Source organism: Telmatherina bonti, assembly GCF_933228915.1.
Source record: "Telmatherina bonti genome assembly, chromosome: 12".
Classification (NCBI taxonomy): Eukaryota; Metazoa; Chordata; class Actinopteri; order Atheriniformes; family Telmatherinidae; genus Telmatherina; species Telmatherina bonti.
In genome coordinates, this window is record NC_136610.1 from 13,871,200 (window position 1) to 13,889,398 (window position 18,199).

General features: G+C 41.3%; 2 protein-coding genes across 2 annotated transcripts in view; both read right to left on the bottom strand.

Annotated features, from left to right (window-relative positions):
* Positions 1 to 2,816: 2,816 nt before the first annotated feature.
* On the bottom strand, positions 2,817 to 6,871 carry spry1 (sprouty homolog 1, antagonist of FGF signaling). Its single transcript, XM_079250313.1, has 2 exons — positions 6,280 to 6,871; positions 2,817 to 4,860 (listed from the first exon to the last, which is right to left on the bottom strand). Exon 2 carries the CDS (start codon positions 4,846 to 4,848, stop codon positions 3,721 to 3,723), a length of 1,128 nt encoding a protein of 375 aa, XP_079106439.1. The 5' UTR covers positions 4,849 to 4,860; positions 6,280 to 6,871; the 3' UTR covers positions 2,817 to 3,720.
* Positions 6,872 to 9,125: 2,254 nt separating this feature from the next.
* The window catches only part of afg2a (AFG2 AAA ATPase homolog A), a gene marked incomplete at its 5' end in the record, with an annotated part of 141,065 nt that continues 131,991 nt past the window's right edge, over positions 9,126 to 18,199 (bottom strand). The window contains one exon of the mRNA XM_079250007.1: positions 9,126 to 9,313. Coding sequence (XP_079106133.1) covers positions 9,134 to 9,313 — 180 coding nt within the window. The 3' untranslated portion in view covers positions 9,126 to 9,133. The remainder of the gene's footprint in view (positions 9,314 to 18,199) is intronic.

Genomic DNA, 18,199 nt, shown 5'->3' on the forward strand with positions numbered 1-18,199 from the left:
GTTTTTTTAAATATGCAAAGGAAAAAGTTTTGCATGGAAATGTTGTAGAAGGTACTTTAGCCTGCGCAGGACAAAAGTTTTGTGTCTTGCTGCTGAATGCAAGGTATAACCATATTTATACCCTTGATTCAATGGTTGTCTCCCTTCTTTTGTCCAGTCCCTTTGTTTCTCTTTAGTGAAATTATTTTAATTTGGTGGTTTTCTGTTTTGGGTTATGTTGAAGAATGGCTTGTTCACATGTGGGCTCAGATGCTCAAACAATCTAAAGTCCTGAAAAACCTTCTGTATTAACTATAAAATACATGCTTTTTTATACAGACTCAGGCCTTCTTATCTAGTTTACAAATTTTTTTACAATTTTGGAAACGTTTTCTTGTAAAGCAACAATAAACAATGATTTTAAAACTACAATATAAACTTCTGTCAGGGCCCTAATGAAGTGGAAACGATTACCTAATATTTTCGGTAATTTATTTCATATCATGTCACTTAATTTAATGGAATATAATGACGTTAAATCTCATGTTATTTTATTCCAGAGGAGGCGGAGTGCGGATGTTGGAGTGGCTTAGAAACACATTGTGTGCTCCAGCGCACCAAAATCATCCAAAGTAAAAATGTCCAAAGAGATGACTTCCATAAACTTTGGTCATCAAGCCGAAGTGCCAAAGCAGCGTTCCTTCCCAAAATCCACCACCCCCACATTTCCCCTGATTGCTAATTTCTATTTATATTCCATGAAGGGGGAAATAATGAAAACCAGATGAGCAGGCGGAGGAAAGCTGAAGCAGGCCTTTTTAGTGATGAATGCGGTGGAGGAGGATGACTGTTCATATCCTGCTCCAACGTGGCCATGCCGGCAGCGGTGCCCTGGCTAAGAAAAGGACTGCCCCGATAGGATGTGTGGGTTGGAGGTTCCATCATGACTCACTTGGTAGTCATGCATGTTTGCGCTTGTATGGCCCCAAAAAAAACCCCCAAAGCTGCAGCAAACGACCCGCCAAGCCTAACTACTCCAAACAGAATTACGTGGGTGTGTGGAGCTGCTAAAATTACTTTGAAACAAGTGTAAAGTGGAGGGGTTGGGGGGGGGGGTTGTCATTTCTACCAGTGAATTACTTAATACTGAGTCAGATTTTGCTTTTTTTCATCTTGGAGTAGTATTCCCCGATGAGTAAAACGCGACACAGTTACGGAGCCGTTCACGTGGCGGGTTGACTGAAAAGTGAAAGAAACTATTCACGAGGCTTAAAATGTTATTTTAGGCGCCTCAGCTGATTAGATCAGATTTTACGTAGACATGTTAAAGACTAAGCAGAGGCTAGTTCTAGAAACGCCTGGAGCTGAATCCGTTTCCTTTTTTGGCTTAGGCTTGAAAATATCAAGTAAACACTCTCTTCCTGTTCACTGCCTCCTGAATACAGTTTAAATCTTCTCCATCCTCTTCATCAGCACAGAGGAACTACAGTGAAACCTGGGGGAGAGAAAAAAAAAAAAAAAAAAAAAAAAGAGGCCTCCTATTGTTTGCTATGATCCAGGAGCCAGGAGAAAATGGGTCTCAAATTGCAGCTCTGAAAGGTAACAGGAAATTGACAAATCACTAATCCAGTCTTAACTATTCAGGGCAACAAAAGGTACATTCCATCAAACAGGGAGGAAAGCACAGCGAGCGCACATGGCTCAGTGTGGAGGGATGGGTGTTTAAATGTAAACTGGAATAAAACTGGATGGGAGTCGGCATTTCCAACAAAAACAAGATTCTTCCTTTCTACTCTTGTCTAAAATTAGCTTCATGTCTGTGAAGTGTTATAAACAAAACCTCAGCTCAAAGCTTTGGCTCACGTTAACTCAGGAGATCGCTGTTTGCCTTTTCATCCAAAGCTCTGAATTCAAAGATCCTTGGCCTGTCGCACACAGCACCCGAGGGCACCGGCGTCACATGTGGCCGATTATGGTCGCTGCAGCTCTCCAAACTGAAGCCGTTTTCCCAACTGCTGGCATTTCTAGCTGACCAACAAACTTTCAAAGTGATGATCTCAACCCCCTGGGGGGGGCCTGGAGGTGGAGAGACGTGTAGGTGTCAGTAAGTGGCTGTGTGTGTTGGGAGGGGTGTCAGCAGACTCCCAAAGTGATAAATTCACAAAGAAAAAGAACTAGCCAAATGTGGAGCTGTCAGTTAGGGGTGGGGGCTGGATTTGGCCTCAGTCGTTGCCTTTAGTGCAGGAACCGTGCCATAAAAGCAAAGCATTGATAGCCTCAGTTTATTATCTTTGAACAGGTGGCTCCGGCTACTCGTAATGGTCGCTCTCGTTTCTGAAGGCGCACTCTCTCTTCGGCTTGCAGCACGGGAGACCATTTGGGAGTTGGGGAACATCCTGATCTGGGGGGGGGGGGGGGGGGCAGCACTGGGGGCTAATCACGTCAGTGACCTGTATTGTTTAGTTTTTGAGCTTACTGAGGAGAATCACAGCGAAGAAACGCTTGAAGAATGTAAACAGTGACATTTTGAGCTACAAGCCTTTTCTGCTCGTTGCTGTTTCTTCTCCCGTTCTTTTGCCAGGAATTCCACACCCAGCATGAACACGCACTCATGCATACACACGTGCAACGGTGGTCCACTGAGCTTAAACTCAAGGAAACAACCACATTCCTATAAAAAAAAAAGTATATTCTATAACCCACCAGTCACATCCTTCACTCTTTAAGCCGCTAACCGCTTCTCAGCAGCGCAATCAAGACACCAGACAAGGCTATTTTTTTTTTCAATAATTAATATATTTTCTGCATTAAAGTTAACATAGTTTTCTTTTGTGCCACCCTTTAATTTTTCAGTAAGTATTTGATATTTTGTTATATTCAGACATGAGTAAATTTAAGACTGTCTCTTGCAATAAATATCATAAAATAATAGAGCTTCACATAATAAATATTTTTTACAACAAAAAAAAAAAAAAAAGAAAAAAAAAGTTTAACAGACATTTTTTTCTTTGAAAAAAAAAAGTCAGAATTCCTCTCATGGATTTTTGAACATACAATTTACACAACATAAAGAAAACAGGAAAAAAAAAAACAAAAAAAAAAACATGGGAGAATGCCACAGAATGTGAACTGAATAATTCAGGCGGGTGGAAGGAGAAACATATCCAAGTGGAGAATACTATGAGATGGACGTGCTTTAGTTAATGCAACACGAGCATATAGAAACCACGATTTTAGTGTGGCAGCAACCAATAAATTCAAACATACCTGCTTGCTATGAATACCAGGTAACAGCTACATAATTGCCCTATAGTAGATCGTCCTTCACAGATTTGGTGAGAGGCAGCTCCCACCAGGCACACAGACCCGGAGGAAACTGCCTACCTAAAAACGGAAGAAAAACTTTGTCAAAATACATATTTCTTTTTTAAAGTGTTAATGGTGGAGCTGAGGACAGACATAGAAACAATCAAGGCAAACACTCTGTAAAAACATGGTCCTGATCCAGAAAATGTAAAAATGAAGAAAAAAAAAAAAAAAAGAAAAAAATTGAGTGGTTTTCGTTACTCCTTTGCTTAGCTCCGTAGGATTCCACAACCAGGAGGGGAGTTGGGTGGGAGGTGCTTTAAAATGTTTGATAAACATTAATTTGTGACTATCATGATCACTTTCATTGTCATCATATGATCCACATCAAGAGTCTCCTGCACACACACGCAATCACAAGCACACAGGAAGCAATCAGGAAGGTTTCTCCTGGGTCTGTGGGGCCCAGCTCTCCAGTTTGCAATAGACAGTGTTAGAGTTCTTGCAGCGACAGCCGGGCCTGTTAACCCGGTCGTAGCAACCCTGGCATGCTTTCAGACACCCCTTGATGGGCGGGTAGCACAACAGACAGGGGAAGAGTACCGACATTAATCCCATGCACAGGAAACGGGAGCAGCAGTGGGAACGTGACAGAGAGCAGGGGTGGTCAGCACATGAATCCCCCTCATCGTCATTGGAGCAGTGGTAGAATATACCCTTAACCAGGCACATACACGTGCCGTGCTCCAGAGCACTCTCAGGAGAGCAGAGGCACTGGCCGTTACATGCCAGGCATGAGGGCAGGCTCCTGGGGGCCGTACAGTCACTGCACTTGCACTTCCCACAACGCTCACAGATGAACTGGTGCCCAGCGGCAGCCACCGAATCGTCACAAGGACTCGAAAAGTTTGACTTCCCTTTGCCCTGGGGCTTGAGTGGAGCCTCCAGAGACGGCTGCTGGGAATGAGGTCCCTGCTGGGGCTGTAAAAGCGCCTTGGCTTTGGGCTGAGTTCGGACAGGCCGTTCCGCTCGGTGGTGGTGCTGTAAGCCCATGCCAGGCCTGGTGGGGGGTGAGCGTGTCAAGAGTCCTTGCTCAGAGGAGGCGCTGCTGTTGCTCCCTGAACTAGCAGCACTTCCTGTGCTTGTGGAGCGGCTGAGCCCTGGTGCCCGAGACCCCGCATACTGCTGTCCCCCAGCCACGACCACCAGGCCACCCCCAATGTGGTGGTGATGACCCGACGACCGGTGCTCATAGTTGTTGTTCACATTGACGAGAATGACCTCGTGAGTCCTCTCCTGCTTGTCCTGAGGCCTGGGGGGCATGCGGGGTGCAGGAGGCCTGCGTACCACTGAGGGCCCCTCGGTGTATTCGTTGCTGGAACGGATGGCCTTGATTTGTTCCAGGGAGAGAATGGCGGCATGCTGGAGCTCCCGCTCGTAATCCGACCTCTGCCGGCTCTCAAGGGAAGGCTGCTGGATCACCACTAATGAACCGCCGGGGCCATGTTGACTTTGGAGCTCCATCTGGGGGGGATCACCACTTCCGACATTCACCGTGGACATGCATCGGAAAACCTGCCAGAGAGCGGAACAGAGGCCGGGAAAGAGACAAAAGAGAGCCAGGGGAGGGAGGAGACATGATCAGAGAGAGCTAAAAAACACGGCAAAACTGCAAAACACACACTGTCCTGATAGAACAGGGGTAGCAAAACACACAAATCCTGTCAAAAGTTTAAGTAACAACCTAGCATCATATTATCATGACTTCTTTCCTGTCGCATCTGCATTGCAACACAAAATGCACGTAGAAGCAGTGTGTGCATTTTAATATCAATATTTAGACTCATCAGTCAACACAACAGCACTTCTGATGCACCCGAGCGAGGAATCCTGGGAGAAAATGTTGATTATTAGGACTTTTATGTACCTTCCTCCCAAATAGGCACAAATCTAAACTTAAGCAAAGGCTCCACAAATACTTCCCCTCCTCATTTCCATTTGTATGACTAGTTAACATTTAAATGCACCGCGGCGACGAAACGAGGACACGATCCAAGGGAACTAAATGAGCTGCTTCACTTAGTATTCTATTACAACACCAGAGAGGAGCTGAGGGAAATGGGGACAAAAGTGGAGCTAAAAAAGACAGCGGTTAGGCCAAGTTCTGACCAAATGCAAGACTTTGGTAGTTTAAATTAAATTAAATAAAAACTAACGAACCAAAAGCTTATAAAAATGACACATGAGGTCATGAGAAGATGCATTTTTTAAGTTATTATAGAGCAAATATGCATGTTTACACCGTAAAGTCTGTCAGGAATTTGAGTTTGAGCCTCCGGGGATGTTAAGCAAAGTTGACAAAGCAAGACAGTAAAAAAAAAAAAAAAAAAAAAAAAAGAAGAAGAAGAAGAACGGGGCCTTGTTAAAGCTTTAGTCAACACCAAAACCAATCGATTTTTTTGCAGTTCGCAAATAAACACTGTGTAATATTTCGCTTTCTAATGGCGCACTTTACGGATGGTTACTGTCAGAGACCGCGTTCGAAGCAGAACAAGCCGCGTGCTGCAAAAGAAACGAGATGAAATATTATTACTGATGTAAAGAAAAGCAAAACAAAACAACCCCCAAAGTCAAAAGACAAGACAGAAGCAGACGCCTCCAAACAGACGGGAAACTTATGAATGAAAACAAGCGCCGTGGGGGGAGGGGTGTTTGTTACAGCACAGCCACGGAACAACATGGGCATGGAAGTCCATCAGCTAAACGCCATGAATTCAACCCGCTGCGGGCGTTTCGTCCACGCTGACACACCGAAAATAACTAGTAAAGCTTTAACACTTTGAGGACAAACGCGTGGGGAGGTTGGCGTCGCTGCAGCGGCGGATACAACGTCGCTACGTGCGCTTTAACTGGGGGGGGGGGTTTACAAACCCAGAAAACCTCAATAAAATGAGTAAAAATACATGCAAAGTCATTTAAAAAAAAGGCGCATACCTATATGCAAGCATCCATAACGTTGAATCCATCTAATAAAGTTCACCAAAACTCCATCCAAAAAGAAAAGGGCAATGTCCAAACGTAGACTGTGTGGTCTAAAGCACAACATTCAGTGCGTTATTCCAAGTGCGAATGTATCCCTTTCTTTTTATTGTTATTCCCTTGATTTGGCAACTTGTAGATAAAGAAAAGTTCTGCGCAGGTTACGCGTGCATTTATCCTCAAAGATGGAACGAGATAAAATCCACGGTGGAGCTTTGGCGAAGAAGGGAAGGAGCGAAATGTCCCGGAGAGCTGCTGCGCACTTGGGAGGCCGATCTCTGCGCGAGACGACAAAGTCGTAGAAGTCCCGTGCAAAAAAAAGATAAAATAAAATAAAATAAATAATAATGTCGCCAAATCAAATGGAAGTAATTGTCCTAGATGAGACAAATTTAACACGTGTGAGCTCGTATCCAACAGTTTCCCGTCATCTTCCAGTATCTGCTGGGAGAGGTGCGCCTGAGCAGCGGCTGTTACTTGTGGTGGCGGAGAAGGGGGGACGAGCGCTCCTGCATGAAGAGTAGAAGAAGGGGGGGAGAGAGAGAGAGAGGGAGAGAGAGAGAGAGAGAGAGAGAGAAAAGAGCGTCGTCGGGTCAGACAGCGGTGCGCTCCCTCCAGTTCTGCGGGCCTGTTCAGCACTGAATGAATGGGAACGCTGGGCTCAGTGTTTGCTCGACAAGCCAACTCCCATTGGCCATTCACTCCACTGAAAAAGGATACATCGCATCCGCTCCTGATTCATTGGGCAGATGTGGAAGGCCGGGCAATAGAGATGTGTGCACTTGTTAAGGTGGAACGGCACGTTTGCGCTGCATGAAGAGGGGGGAAAGACTGGTTTCCTATTTTCTGGTATGGTTAATGAACTGAATGTGACTAAAGGTAACACAGTGAGCAAAATGTGTTTGTTTTGTGTGTTTGGGTGCATAGATGCAAGTCTTGAACAAAAACCTTTGATTTTTACTTTTTCAACACCATGTTGGCTGATAAAATAGAATTGCAAAAAAAAAAAAAAAAAAGTCAAAAATACATAAATTATATTACTACAATAATATGATATTCACTTTCAAACATGTGTAAGTTTAACTGATTACCTATTAGCAATTTAATAATAATATTTTAAAAAAGCCTTCTTTTCACCAAGTGAAACTGGTCCTATGTAAAAGATTGGAATCTTTAACATATCGAGTCACAACCAACTTTCTACCTTTTCTTATTGACGATTTATATTCTCTGATTAAAGGCATATAAAATAACTTTTAGAAAATCTGGCATTTAGAGAATTTGGCGAATACTCAATCCATCCACGAATTCATCCATATTTAGAATGATACAAGTTGTCTGACTGAACTTGGAGCTCATATAAATGTCCCTACTTTGGAGGAACACTTTCTGTCATGGCTCAGATAGTTTCATCAACAGGATGTTTTCTGTCCTCCCTGGAATGTTCCCATTACGCATCCACGCATGTCATCAGAGGAAATGCAACGTGTGGGATGAGCCGGCGCATTGCACGGTTCTCTGTTGTGGACGTAAAGCATGGCTGTCAGAGGACCTCTCCGTGTTGATTTTTTTCACGAGGGGACGGAAGAGGGTAGGTGGTGGGTTGGGGGACAGACCACCTTAAGAAGAAAAAAAAAAAAAGCAGCCTGCAGCCGGGGGGTGACTTCCCCTCCCTTTTCCCTCCCCCCTCTCCTCTGTTCCTGACTGTCTCGTTTGATTGGTGTCGCGGATGCGCCACATCCGGATCCATGAGAAAAGGAAGTTCAATACAAAGTCAATTTATCCGATTCGGATGGAAAGATCAATAGATGAATGACCTCGATGCCAGCCGAGAAATAAAAAGAAGTGTTGTTAAACTGACGTGGAAGTCAGGAAGTTACTTCTTTGTTGGATTGGATGTAAAAATGTTATTTCTCTGGGAGATGAAGGTGGTCCAGCAGCAGATGGCTGCCAGGATCTCTGCTCTTAGTGGTCGAATATGTGGGCGGAAATTTCACAATTACAGCAATTAGCTGATTTTCCGTGTATGGATGTGATGAATTGCCCACCAGTCAGTACCGTTTTTCTTCCAGTCGATATTAAACAGCCTTTCCTCCAACCAGGAGACACATTTAGGGGTCCACCGGAGGGGTCCAGAATATCCACAGGCAATCCCACTCTTTAATTCCATGGATGTGTGAATGAGACATAAAGACAGAGGGATATTTTGGATCCAGAGTTTATGTTCTTCACCAACAGCTCAAGTTAAATGTTTCAATGTGGTGGCATCTGACATGGAAAACAAAATATATTTTAAGTTAAACAAAACACGTGTTGGTGAAAATATGTAGAGGAGTCAGATGTGGGGGTGAAAACATCTGCAACACGTCTCGGCATGGGAAGACCGTAAAAAGAAAGAATATCTCTAACCTACCGTCAATGTCAGCCGGGAAATTTTTATTGACGATTTCTCTAATGTCTAATTCTGATATCACCTTTTAAGTGTCACAAATATTTGTCCAACCCCCCCAGCCCTTTCTGCTCCTCATATAAGTGTTATTTTACAGTTAAAAAGATGTGGCAGACAAAAGCAACCAGTCCATCACAGGTTTACATTTTCATTTTTTTTTAATTATCAAACAAAATTAGAACATCATGGACTCAATTGAAACCTTTTTTTTTTTATTTTTATTAAGTGTCTCATTATGTTTCTGACAGAGTTCTTTGTTGCACAAATATGAGCAACTTGATCTTGTAATCTCAGCTGCAATGATCTTCATTTTTTATTTAACTAAAAACCAAAGTGGAAAAAGAGTCCAGGGCAGTGGGATCAGAAGAAGCACAGGCTGCTGTGTTGCTGCTGATAGCTGATATACGACTGGAGGAGAGAGTCGGGGATTCGTGGCTTCACTGTGTTCAGGGCACTTTCAAAGTGTCTGGCCTCGATGTGCTGAGCTTTGATGTCCTCTTGTAGGGCCAGGAGGGCAGCCTCTCTGCATACTGCTGTTATCTGGGACAGGAAACAGACACAGACATTCAGCTGTCAGGCAGAACGATCCTCCACTGAGTCATGTGAGCAGCCTCAGCGAGAGGCTGATCAACTTCAATGACACACTGTTACTGGTTGATTTTGATCATGGAATGGTAGTTTATTCATGTCAAAAGAAATGCCATTATTATGAAAAGCCACACAAAACACATGGACGACCATAAACTACCATTTACATCTGGATTGACAAAGAAAATTAGTCCTCTGTGCTCTCAAAACGGACACAACTGAGTAGTACAACATTATAGACTTGTCATGTTTGCCATGTTCTAAACAGGTTTTTAGGAATAAAGATAAGATGTATGAATGTCGGAGGGACCTGTAAGTTTCTCAAACAAAAAAGGTGCAATGAGAGTATGAGGAAGCCTAAAATGACGATATGAAACATGTAAAAAATGGATCAGATCATTAAATGAGAAATAATGAGTACAGTTCAGTTATTTACGAGTTACCAATCCAAGAGAAACGTTGCAGTTTATCATCATTACCTGAATCCCCACTGAAACACAAAGCCTCAATTCACATTTTCTCAGTGTAAACAGAGAAGCTCTCACACAGCCTGTAAACTTCAGCACTGATCACGTTATGCAACAGCTGACACGGAGGAGTGTTGGAGTCAGCGTGGTTGACTTTTGGTAGAGATTCTGCACAGACCAGAAGAGTGACTTAATTCCGAATTAGTGGTGATGTATGATGAAGGCCAGGCGTTGTTCTGCGCAGTACCACCCTATTTTACCATCAAGAAGCTTAGAACTGTTCGGTGCTGAGGCAAGTTACACAACTTAATGCAAGAGTAGCCTCTGGGAAACTATTTGCCTGTGCAACCACTGATAATGACTGGTGGGAGGTTAGTAGGACAGGTAGTCATGTGGTGCAGCAGCGCTGTGGAATATTGAACTGTGAGTGGAAGCTAGCTGGGCCCATGTGCAACCACTGAAATGCCCACTGAGGAGGTGTTGGTCACTCCACGAGGCAGTTTGTGGCTCACTGGGTTATATATGCAATGTAAAGGGCTTCGAGTGCCTTGAAAAGTTGATTACACATATGTAATCAATAGAAATAATAATAATATTATTATTATTAATATTAATAATAATAATAATAATAATAATAGACTACATAATAAAACCTCCTGAATTGTACCCCCACATGTACATGCATCTACTAGGGAGAGTGGTACATTTTGAGAGAGTGGCTTATGTTGTGTTTATTGTGATTTTAAGCTATGTCTGTTTGATCAATTATTTATTTTTTAGTCGACGGACAATTTGAATTTCCCTTTTAGAGATGAATAAAGTTCTCTCTCTCTCTCTCATAAATAATGATAATAACAATTGGAATAGTTATAATACAACAAAAAGGCTTTATTTATATGACACTCTTTTAAACAATTGGACAAAGTGCTTAATGCTGCAGTTTAGTATAAAAAAATAACAATAAAGCAACTTGATGCAGCAACTATGCGGATCATAAAGAAATTCTAGGGCACCATTTCCTTAAAAGATAAATAACAGTGAATTAAAAATTGCAATATGATAAAGGTAACAGTAACAATAAATACAAAAACCATGACAACAGTCATATGAAGGAATTATTGTACTCCTCCCAACGAACTCACACGGCACTCAGTCAAAAACAGAGATGACAACACAAGTTAAATGTGAAAAATATATTTTTTAAAGGAGGATTTGAAGGTAATTAGAATTATTGATTGTCTTAGTGCAGTGGGAAAATAGTTGCACAAGGTGGGCGCTCTAAAGAAAATAGCCTGGTGTTCCTTTGTGATTGATGGGATAATTAGGATGTGACTATATGTGGATGTAGATTATTGGGAGGCCATACCAGGCCAATAAGGAAGCTAACCTAGAGGTAGTATGTAAATAGAGAATATAAGACAACCTAGAACTGAGCCCTGTGGTACACCAAAACTGTGGTTAGCTCAGCATATTGTGTGTCACATAATAAACATGCACATCCACACACTAAAAACGGTGGATATTGTCAGATCATGATCTTTGTAGATTATATTTTCATTGATTATATAGTTGTTTTTGTTTGAAATTTAAATTTAGTTACATCTTCTGCAGTATTAAGTAATTTATATCAACCCCAAATTTCCCAAAACATCTGACTGGTGCAAAATCTAAACACAAATGAAATGTGCACCACATATAAAACTCATATTTGATCCTAAAATTGCAGCACTGGGTTCAAAATATGCAAGATTGTGCAGTAAAAATCACTGCAACTACTCTCAGTTAACAGACATTCATCACTGCATCCGAATGTATGATGCAATTCTTCGATGCAGAGAAACTAAACCATGGCACAGATAGCTATAAAGGCTCTAAGAGTGATTAAAGGTATTCAAAGATTTTAGAACAATAAATATAGATGATGTCCTGTTAAAGGAATGCGTTGCTTATCTCAGCAAGACCTGCTTGTATAAATACAGTAAATCTGGTTAAAGAGTCTCACTGAAAACAACACTTTAGTCGAAGATGCCAGCATAAATGTGACATTTCTCTTTCAGAGTTGCAGGAAACAAGTTTTTTTTAAGTGCTAATGGAGCACAGTTGTAAACAAGTCCAAATGTTTTAATTTTTTTTCCCCAACATCTGCTCTTCTTTTGCTCCTTACTCAGTTTAAAAAGTTTCAAATGATTTGCTACTTGTTGCATCTCTTCATATTTTTTTACTGAATGTCTTCTTTGGAAATGGGACTCCGCTCACAACTTTCAAAACCACCACTCTCATTGGAAGTATCGGAAACATGACATCATCTCAAACAGATCCCATGCTTAGGGTGGGGGGGGGGAGACAGGAAAAACACAGCTGAGGTTGTTGACTGTTCGAACACATGGTGGTCATGGCGTTTTTTTCAAGGCCGGAGATTACAATGAGGCGAGGTGGCAGTGTGAATGTGCTCTAGTCTTGCTAGTGTGCATGGATCAGGACAGGTGCTTTGCAGATGTCAGGATGTGAGAGGCCTATTTCCCCCTTTCTTCTGTTTCAAGCCAATGAACAACATGATTTAGTCAGAGTAAACACAGAGGGCTGGGTTAATTTTGTATGAGGGTTCCCATCATTCAAGTCATTTAGGCCTGTCAGTAATAATGATCCAAAACAATGAAGCTATGCATCCCAGTTGCCTGTTTACAAACGAAAAACTGGAATGAGAGAGATGCCACATGTTGAACAATGTGATTTAGTGACGTTTCCAAGCAACATCCATAAACAGGAACAGACAAACACTGAAGCACAATCAAACTGCAAATTCTTATTTATGTTGAAGTATAATTTGAAGGAGATTACATACTTGTAGTAGCTCGGTCTTAAGCTTGCACATTTAGAAATGATTGGTTTTTTGCTGCCATGCAGATTTATCAAAAAAGGAGAAAAATATGTTTTTATCCTCTCTGAAGTACACAAATGATGCATGTGCACACATACAAGCCCCAACATTCATCCTGGCCGAGTTTATGAGCTGTTCTGTGAAGGTGATCAACAAGCCAGTGTTTCCTGCTGTGTGTTTGCCTGTATAGCTCAAAAAAGAAAAAGAAAAAAATGGAAGCCACAAAGACAAACAAAGTGAGCGAAAGAGCTAGTTTGTTTGTAAATGTGAAGTGATTCCTCACATGATGCCAAAAATTCCTTGATACCCCAAAATCTCTGCAAGAAAGCAACTTAACAACCCCCTAAAGCTCCCCCCCCCCCCTGGCTTCTGCGACTGAAAAGTGGTGGAAGGAGAAAACTGCAAATGCAAAGATATTAGATGTGTGTGTGTGTGTGTGTGTGTGTGTGTGTGTGTGTGTGTGTGTGTGTGTGTGTGTGTGTGTGTGTGTAGAGTTGGTGGCGAAAAGTGCTGACTTGTGGCAGGCCAAATAAATTGCAGATCTCTGTATTTTAATGTTATTGCAATACAGACTTTATTTTTCATTCCTGTTCATAAATTATGTCAGCAATCACTTAAATATATAGAGAGGGCTGAGCTGATGCATTGCATTGGCTGCGCTCTGGTAATGCGGGTGAACTCAGAGCTCCTGGTAGTGGCACATAGCCAGTCATAAAGGCAAAGCAAACGAAGAAGAAGAAGAAGAAAAAAAAAGCAATCATCAAGAGCCTTTCAGTGTAAGAGCAGTCTAACACTTGCTGACTCAAGACGACTAAAACGTTATGCTCACGTCCAGTTTTGATGACAAAGCAAAAACTATAAATTAGCATTAGCTTCTCCTTTCATTCACTTCAGTCATGGTTTTGATTAATTTCTCTAACATATTTATAAAACAAAGTTAGAAAATATTATTTCTATGGACATCATATTTCCTAGTTTGTCTTTTATATCTTTGTATTTACAAGATGCAGAAAGAAGCTTCTCATTCCTTAAAGTTGTACTACTGAACATCAGCAGAGTTTTACACTTTAAATGAAGTCTAATATGGCATCTGTCTTGCATCCTGGCTCTTCTCTGAGCTCCCTGCAGCCAGTAAAAGTCTGTCCAATGCTGACTTAGGTTTTTTTTTTTTTTTTTTGCTGATTTGACCATGGGGTGCTGTCAAAACTATCTTATGTTAATATCCATTTGCTGGAGTGTGACACTGTGCCATAAAGAAAAATGAAATGAAAATGCAGCTGTCATGTGATGCTGGAGAGCGGGAAAAGGAAAAGTTAAGTGTGGTTTCTCTATCTTGGACAAGTTCCAGGAATGTCCACAATAAATGTCAAAAGCAGTTAGAAGCACCGACTCTTAGGTCAGAAAGCCACGTAGTGCTGGTTTAAATAACCATATGATAAGAAATTGTGTGATTTTGAGGCCATATCATCAGGTATACAACCGAGGAGATTAATAATACTATATGAATTTCATTTAGTACAATCAAGTGCAAAATATAAACCTGAAAGAACAGCAGCAAAGCATAATATCTGAGGAATAAATGTGGTCAGAAGAAAATCCTGAGTGACTGATTGGAGCCAGACTTTTCATAATGTTTCAAAGCAAAAATAGTGACATTTTTCTAACACAATCTGAAGAGAAATAAAAGTATTACAACTAAAAGCTGTGTAGCCGGAAGAAAACTGCTAAACAATAATGCGTATCTAAAAAAGACTTCAAACTCAGAAGACACATAAAAAATGGATTTTGAAGCAGAGCAAATGATGAGTTTGAACAGACCATGTTCCACAATGATGGGACATTCATGGTGAGGAATTATTGCCACTAGCAAACAGTGTGTTACATTTATTCAATGATCATCAAGCCAAAAAGCATAATTTCAAATTTAAATTAAAAATCTAAAATCAATACAATAATCATTTTCAAGACATACTCAACAAAGAACATGGAAATCTTTGTTTGCTGACAACGTTGAGCTGAGTACCTGCTCTGTTGAGAGAGTAGGTTTTTCCATTGGGAAGAAGCTTGAGACATTTTTTGCAGACAATATCTGGAATATGTTGGAGAAGGCCAAATGCAAAAAATGTTTTTTTTTTTAGCAAAACCTTAAAGCAGCTCTGGTGCGAAAAACATTGTGACATTTCAAAAGGTTTTCTGTGCCCAATCAAAGGTAAGGTATTCCAAAGAAATATAAGTTCATGTGTTTATATATTTTTTTTTTGTGGCTAGCAAGTGTAATTGTTCATTATTCAATGAAACGGTAAAGCTTTAAAAAGTTGCATTAAATAATTAATGTGACTTAAAACCAACAAGCAGCCACAGACATGAGTACAGTGTGGGTTGTTTGACAAGTGAGAATTTCTCTTTCAGAAACAAATTCCCAGGGAGATGTTAGGTTGAGAAGTGGAAACTAACGTACTTACAAAATTTTAATTACATGGAGACTAATCATGTGTAACACTGGCTTTAAATGAGTAATGAATGCAACAAATTCAGTCATCTTGGCAATGACTCAAAATTATTTAAAATCTATTCATTTTCTTTTGTAATAATGTCGGATTTGAAGTCCTTGTCCTTGTATGAAGCTGGAATTTTGTCAGTAGGGCCATTTTAATGGTCTTCTGAAATTAAAGGGGCACTTTTAGGGTGGATTTTTGCTCAGCGCTGCAGGTCGTTGTTGGCCCAGCCAATAGGGTTCCACAACATGAAACCCTGGATACAACAGCAGTCTTTATGCTCTACTGGTCGCTCCACTAAACTTCACTCCCCAAGTCACAACTACACCCATGCTGTTTTGCTGCACAGAGTGATACGGTGTTGGATGTTTACACTTTATGTAGACTGATTTACAGCAGTGCAACCACCACTGTATGTGAGGTCTTGTTGTGCTTGTAAGATTAGACAACACCAAATTTTAATGACTTCAGTGCAAAAATAAAGCAGTTACAGGAGCAAATGGTAACAAGATACAGAGAATAACAGAATAGAAATAAAAACATAACAAAGTGGGTGTAAGATAAACATACCTGACACTTTTTAGCACTAGAATATACATGGAAAAATATACGAGTGGAATAAAAAGTAATGAAACTGAAAATGAGCAGCACAGAAATGTGCACAGATGCAGTGTAAGGGTGTGTAGCAAAAGACAGAAATCCAATAAGAACCCAAACCAATACCCATACATGACATATGGAAAGAACAGAGTTAGAGAAAATGCTTTTATTCAAATGGGAATGCACAAAAAAACAAAATAAAAACCAAAAAATTTATACCTATATGATAAAATTGCAGCTCAAAACTCAAAGTGAAAAGTATTGATGGTACAAACACACAATGGATACATAAATCTAAGCATCTGGCCTGTCTGCAAAATTTGGAATATATTTCACAAAAGCAAATTGTGAGACTCCAACAGCTTTTACATGCATCCGGCATATATATATATGTAGCAAAATGCCTTCGCAAATATATGTTTTTCCCTGCAGCATTTCTCTGGAGGAGGTGAGAAAGGGCGCAAGCCTTGAGACAACCTGCTCCGCACGGCAAAAATAAACCCTTCTCAAGGTGTAGGGAGTGAAAATATTTAAAAAAAAAAAAAAACCTTGCGACTGCTGGCAGTGCATACCAACATTCTCAGGTCAAATCTGTCTGGTGTACTTTTCGCTTCCTACTTCAACAAAGGCGCTCAGTGAGTGTATCAGACAGCCTTAATGAAGGGCTTGTTAGCTGAGCTACCGGCAGCAGATCCACTAGACCTGGAGTGTGTGTTTACTATCAATCCACCCTTGTGTCTACAGCGGGCCGCAGCCACACCGCCCCTCCTGCCTCACTCCTTCCCTCACACACAAACGGCCACATTTACAGGAGCAAGCTCCGACAGCCGCTCCGACAGCCTCCCCCCGTCCTCCATCCCGCCTCTCACAAAACCTCTCTTCCATCACTCGACAAGTCCTGCACACATATCCTACAATGCAAACATACACGTGGCCGGCAAATAACAGTATGGACACTGAAAAAGCTAAACTGTTGTCTGTAGCCATTTATGTAAATGGCAAAAACACACACACATACAATTTCCCTATCAGGTCTTCAGAATTATGTTGATAAAACCTCAGATTGAATAGAACCGATAAGATATTATAATTCAATTCAATTCAATTCAACTTTATTTATATAGCGTCAAATCACGGCAATGCCATCTCAAGACGCTTTACAGACAGAGGGGAAAACATAATGAAGGCCAATTCATAATAGCCTATATAAGGAAACCAACAGATTGAGTTGAGTCCAACTCAATCTCCCATCCTGAGCAAGCACACTGGCAACAGTGGGAAGGAAAAAAACTCCCTTTTAACAGGAAGGAAACCTCCGGCAGAACCCGGCTCAGGACAGGCAGCCATCTGCCTCTGCTGTGTGGGGGGAAGAGGACAGAAAGACAACAGAACTGCTACTCCCGGCCAGGGAGACCTGCTGAGACAGGAGACATACATGTTAATGATGCAACACTGTTATGGGGGGGGGGTGTAAAAGAAAGAGATAAAGAGAAAAAGAATGACAGTCAATATTTCAAGGCAAGGCAGGTTTACTGTACAGCCCTTTTCATGTACAAGACTATTCAAAGTTCTTTAAAAAGCAAAGGTAGAAGCATTGTATTGAACACTTAGTAAACCCCCTTACTCCTTACAACCACTTCAGTGGGAATAGCTTGAAGTAACTGTTTCTGTATGAAGCATGATGCCTTTTTAAGATTCTGTGAAAAGTGAGAACTTTTATCTTGTTCTTGAAGCTATGAGGACAAAATAACGTCATTTTGTCTGTGATAGGGAACATGCTGCGGCTTGCTCTCGAGGCATCAGCCATGCAGAACTTTCTTCTCACGTGGCTCCGAGAAGTATGATTGGTCCGACATAATAGGATTGTGACTAAGCCTCTTGTGTCCGACCAATCATACTTCTCAGAGCCCCACAGACTAAGTCCCTTGTGGAGACACTTTCGGCACTTGTTTATGAAGAGTTCTCTTATGTCACAGCGTTTCAGGATGATATTTGGAATAGGCCACTGCAACACTGGTTCTTCAATTTTTCAGTCATTTAGTTGTTGATTTTTGATTAGGATTGTTATCTTGTCACATGGCCGAGTTTTTACTCAAATTTAGCTATTAGGCAAATGGTCTCATTTTTGACTTGTGAACATTGATATACAGAGGTGTTCATGATCCAATTGATGACTGCAAACTGTCCGATTTCTGTGGTTGCTACAGAAGCCCAAATCATCAAATCATCAGCCCTCCACCACTGTGCTTCACTATTGGTATGGTATTGGTATTTGTTTGGATGAACGGTGCCTCTGGACTGGGAGCATGAAGTACCAGACTCCTTTTACGGGCTGTCTGGTCCCTGTACGACCAGTGTCAGAGCTTGGTCCGTATTGCCGGCAGTAAATCAGATTTGT

Coding starts and splice junctions, on each gene's coding strand:
- spry1 (XM_079250313.1), bottom strand. CDS start 4,848: ATGTCCACGGTGAATGTCGGAAGTGGTGATCCCCCCCAGATGGAGCTC.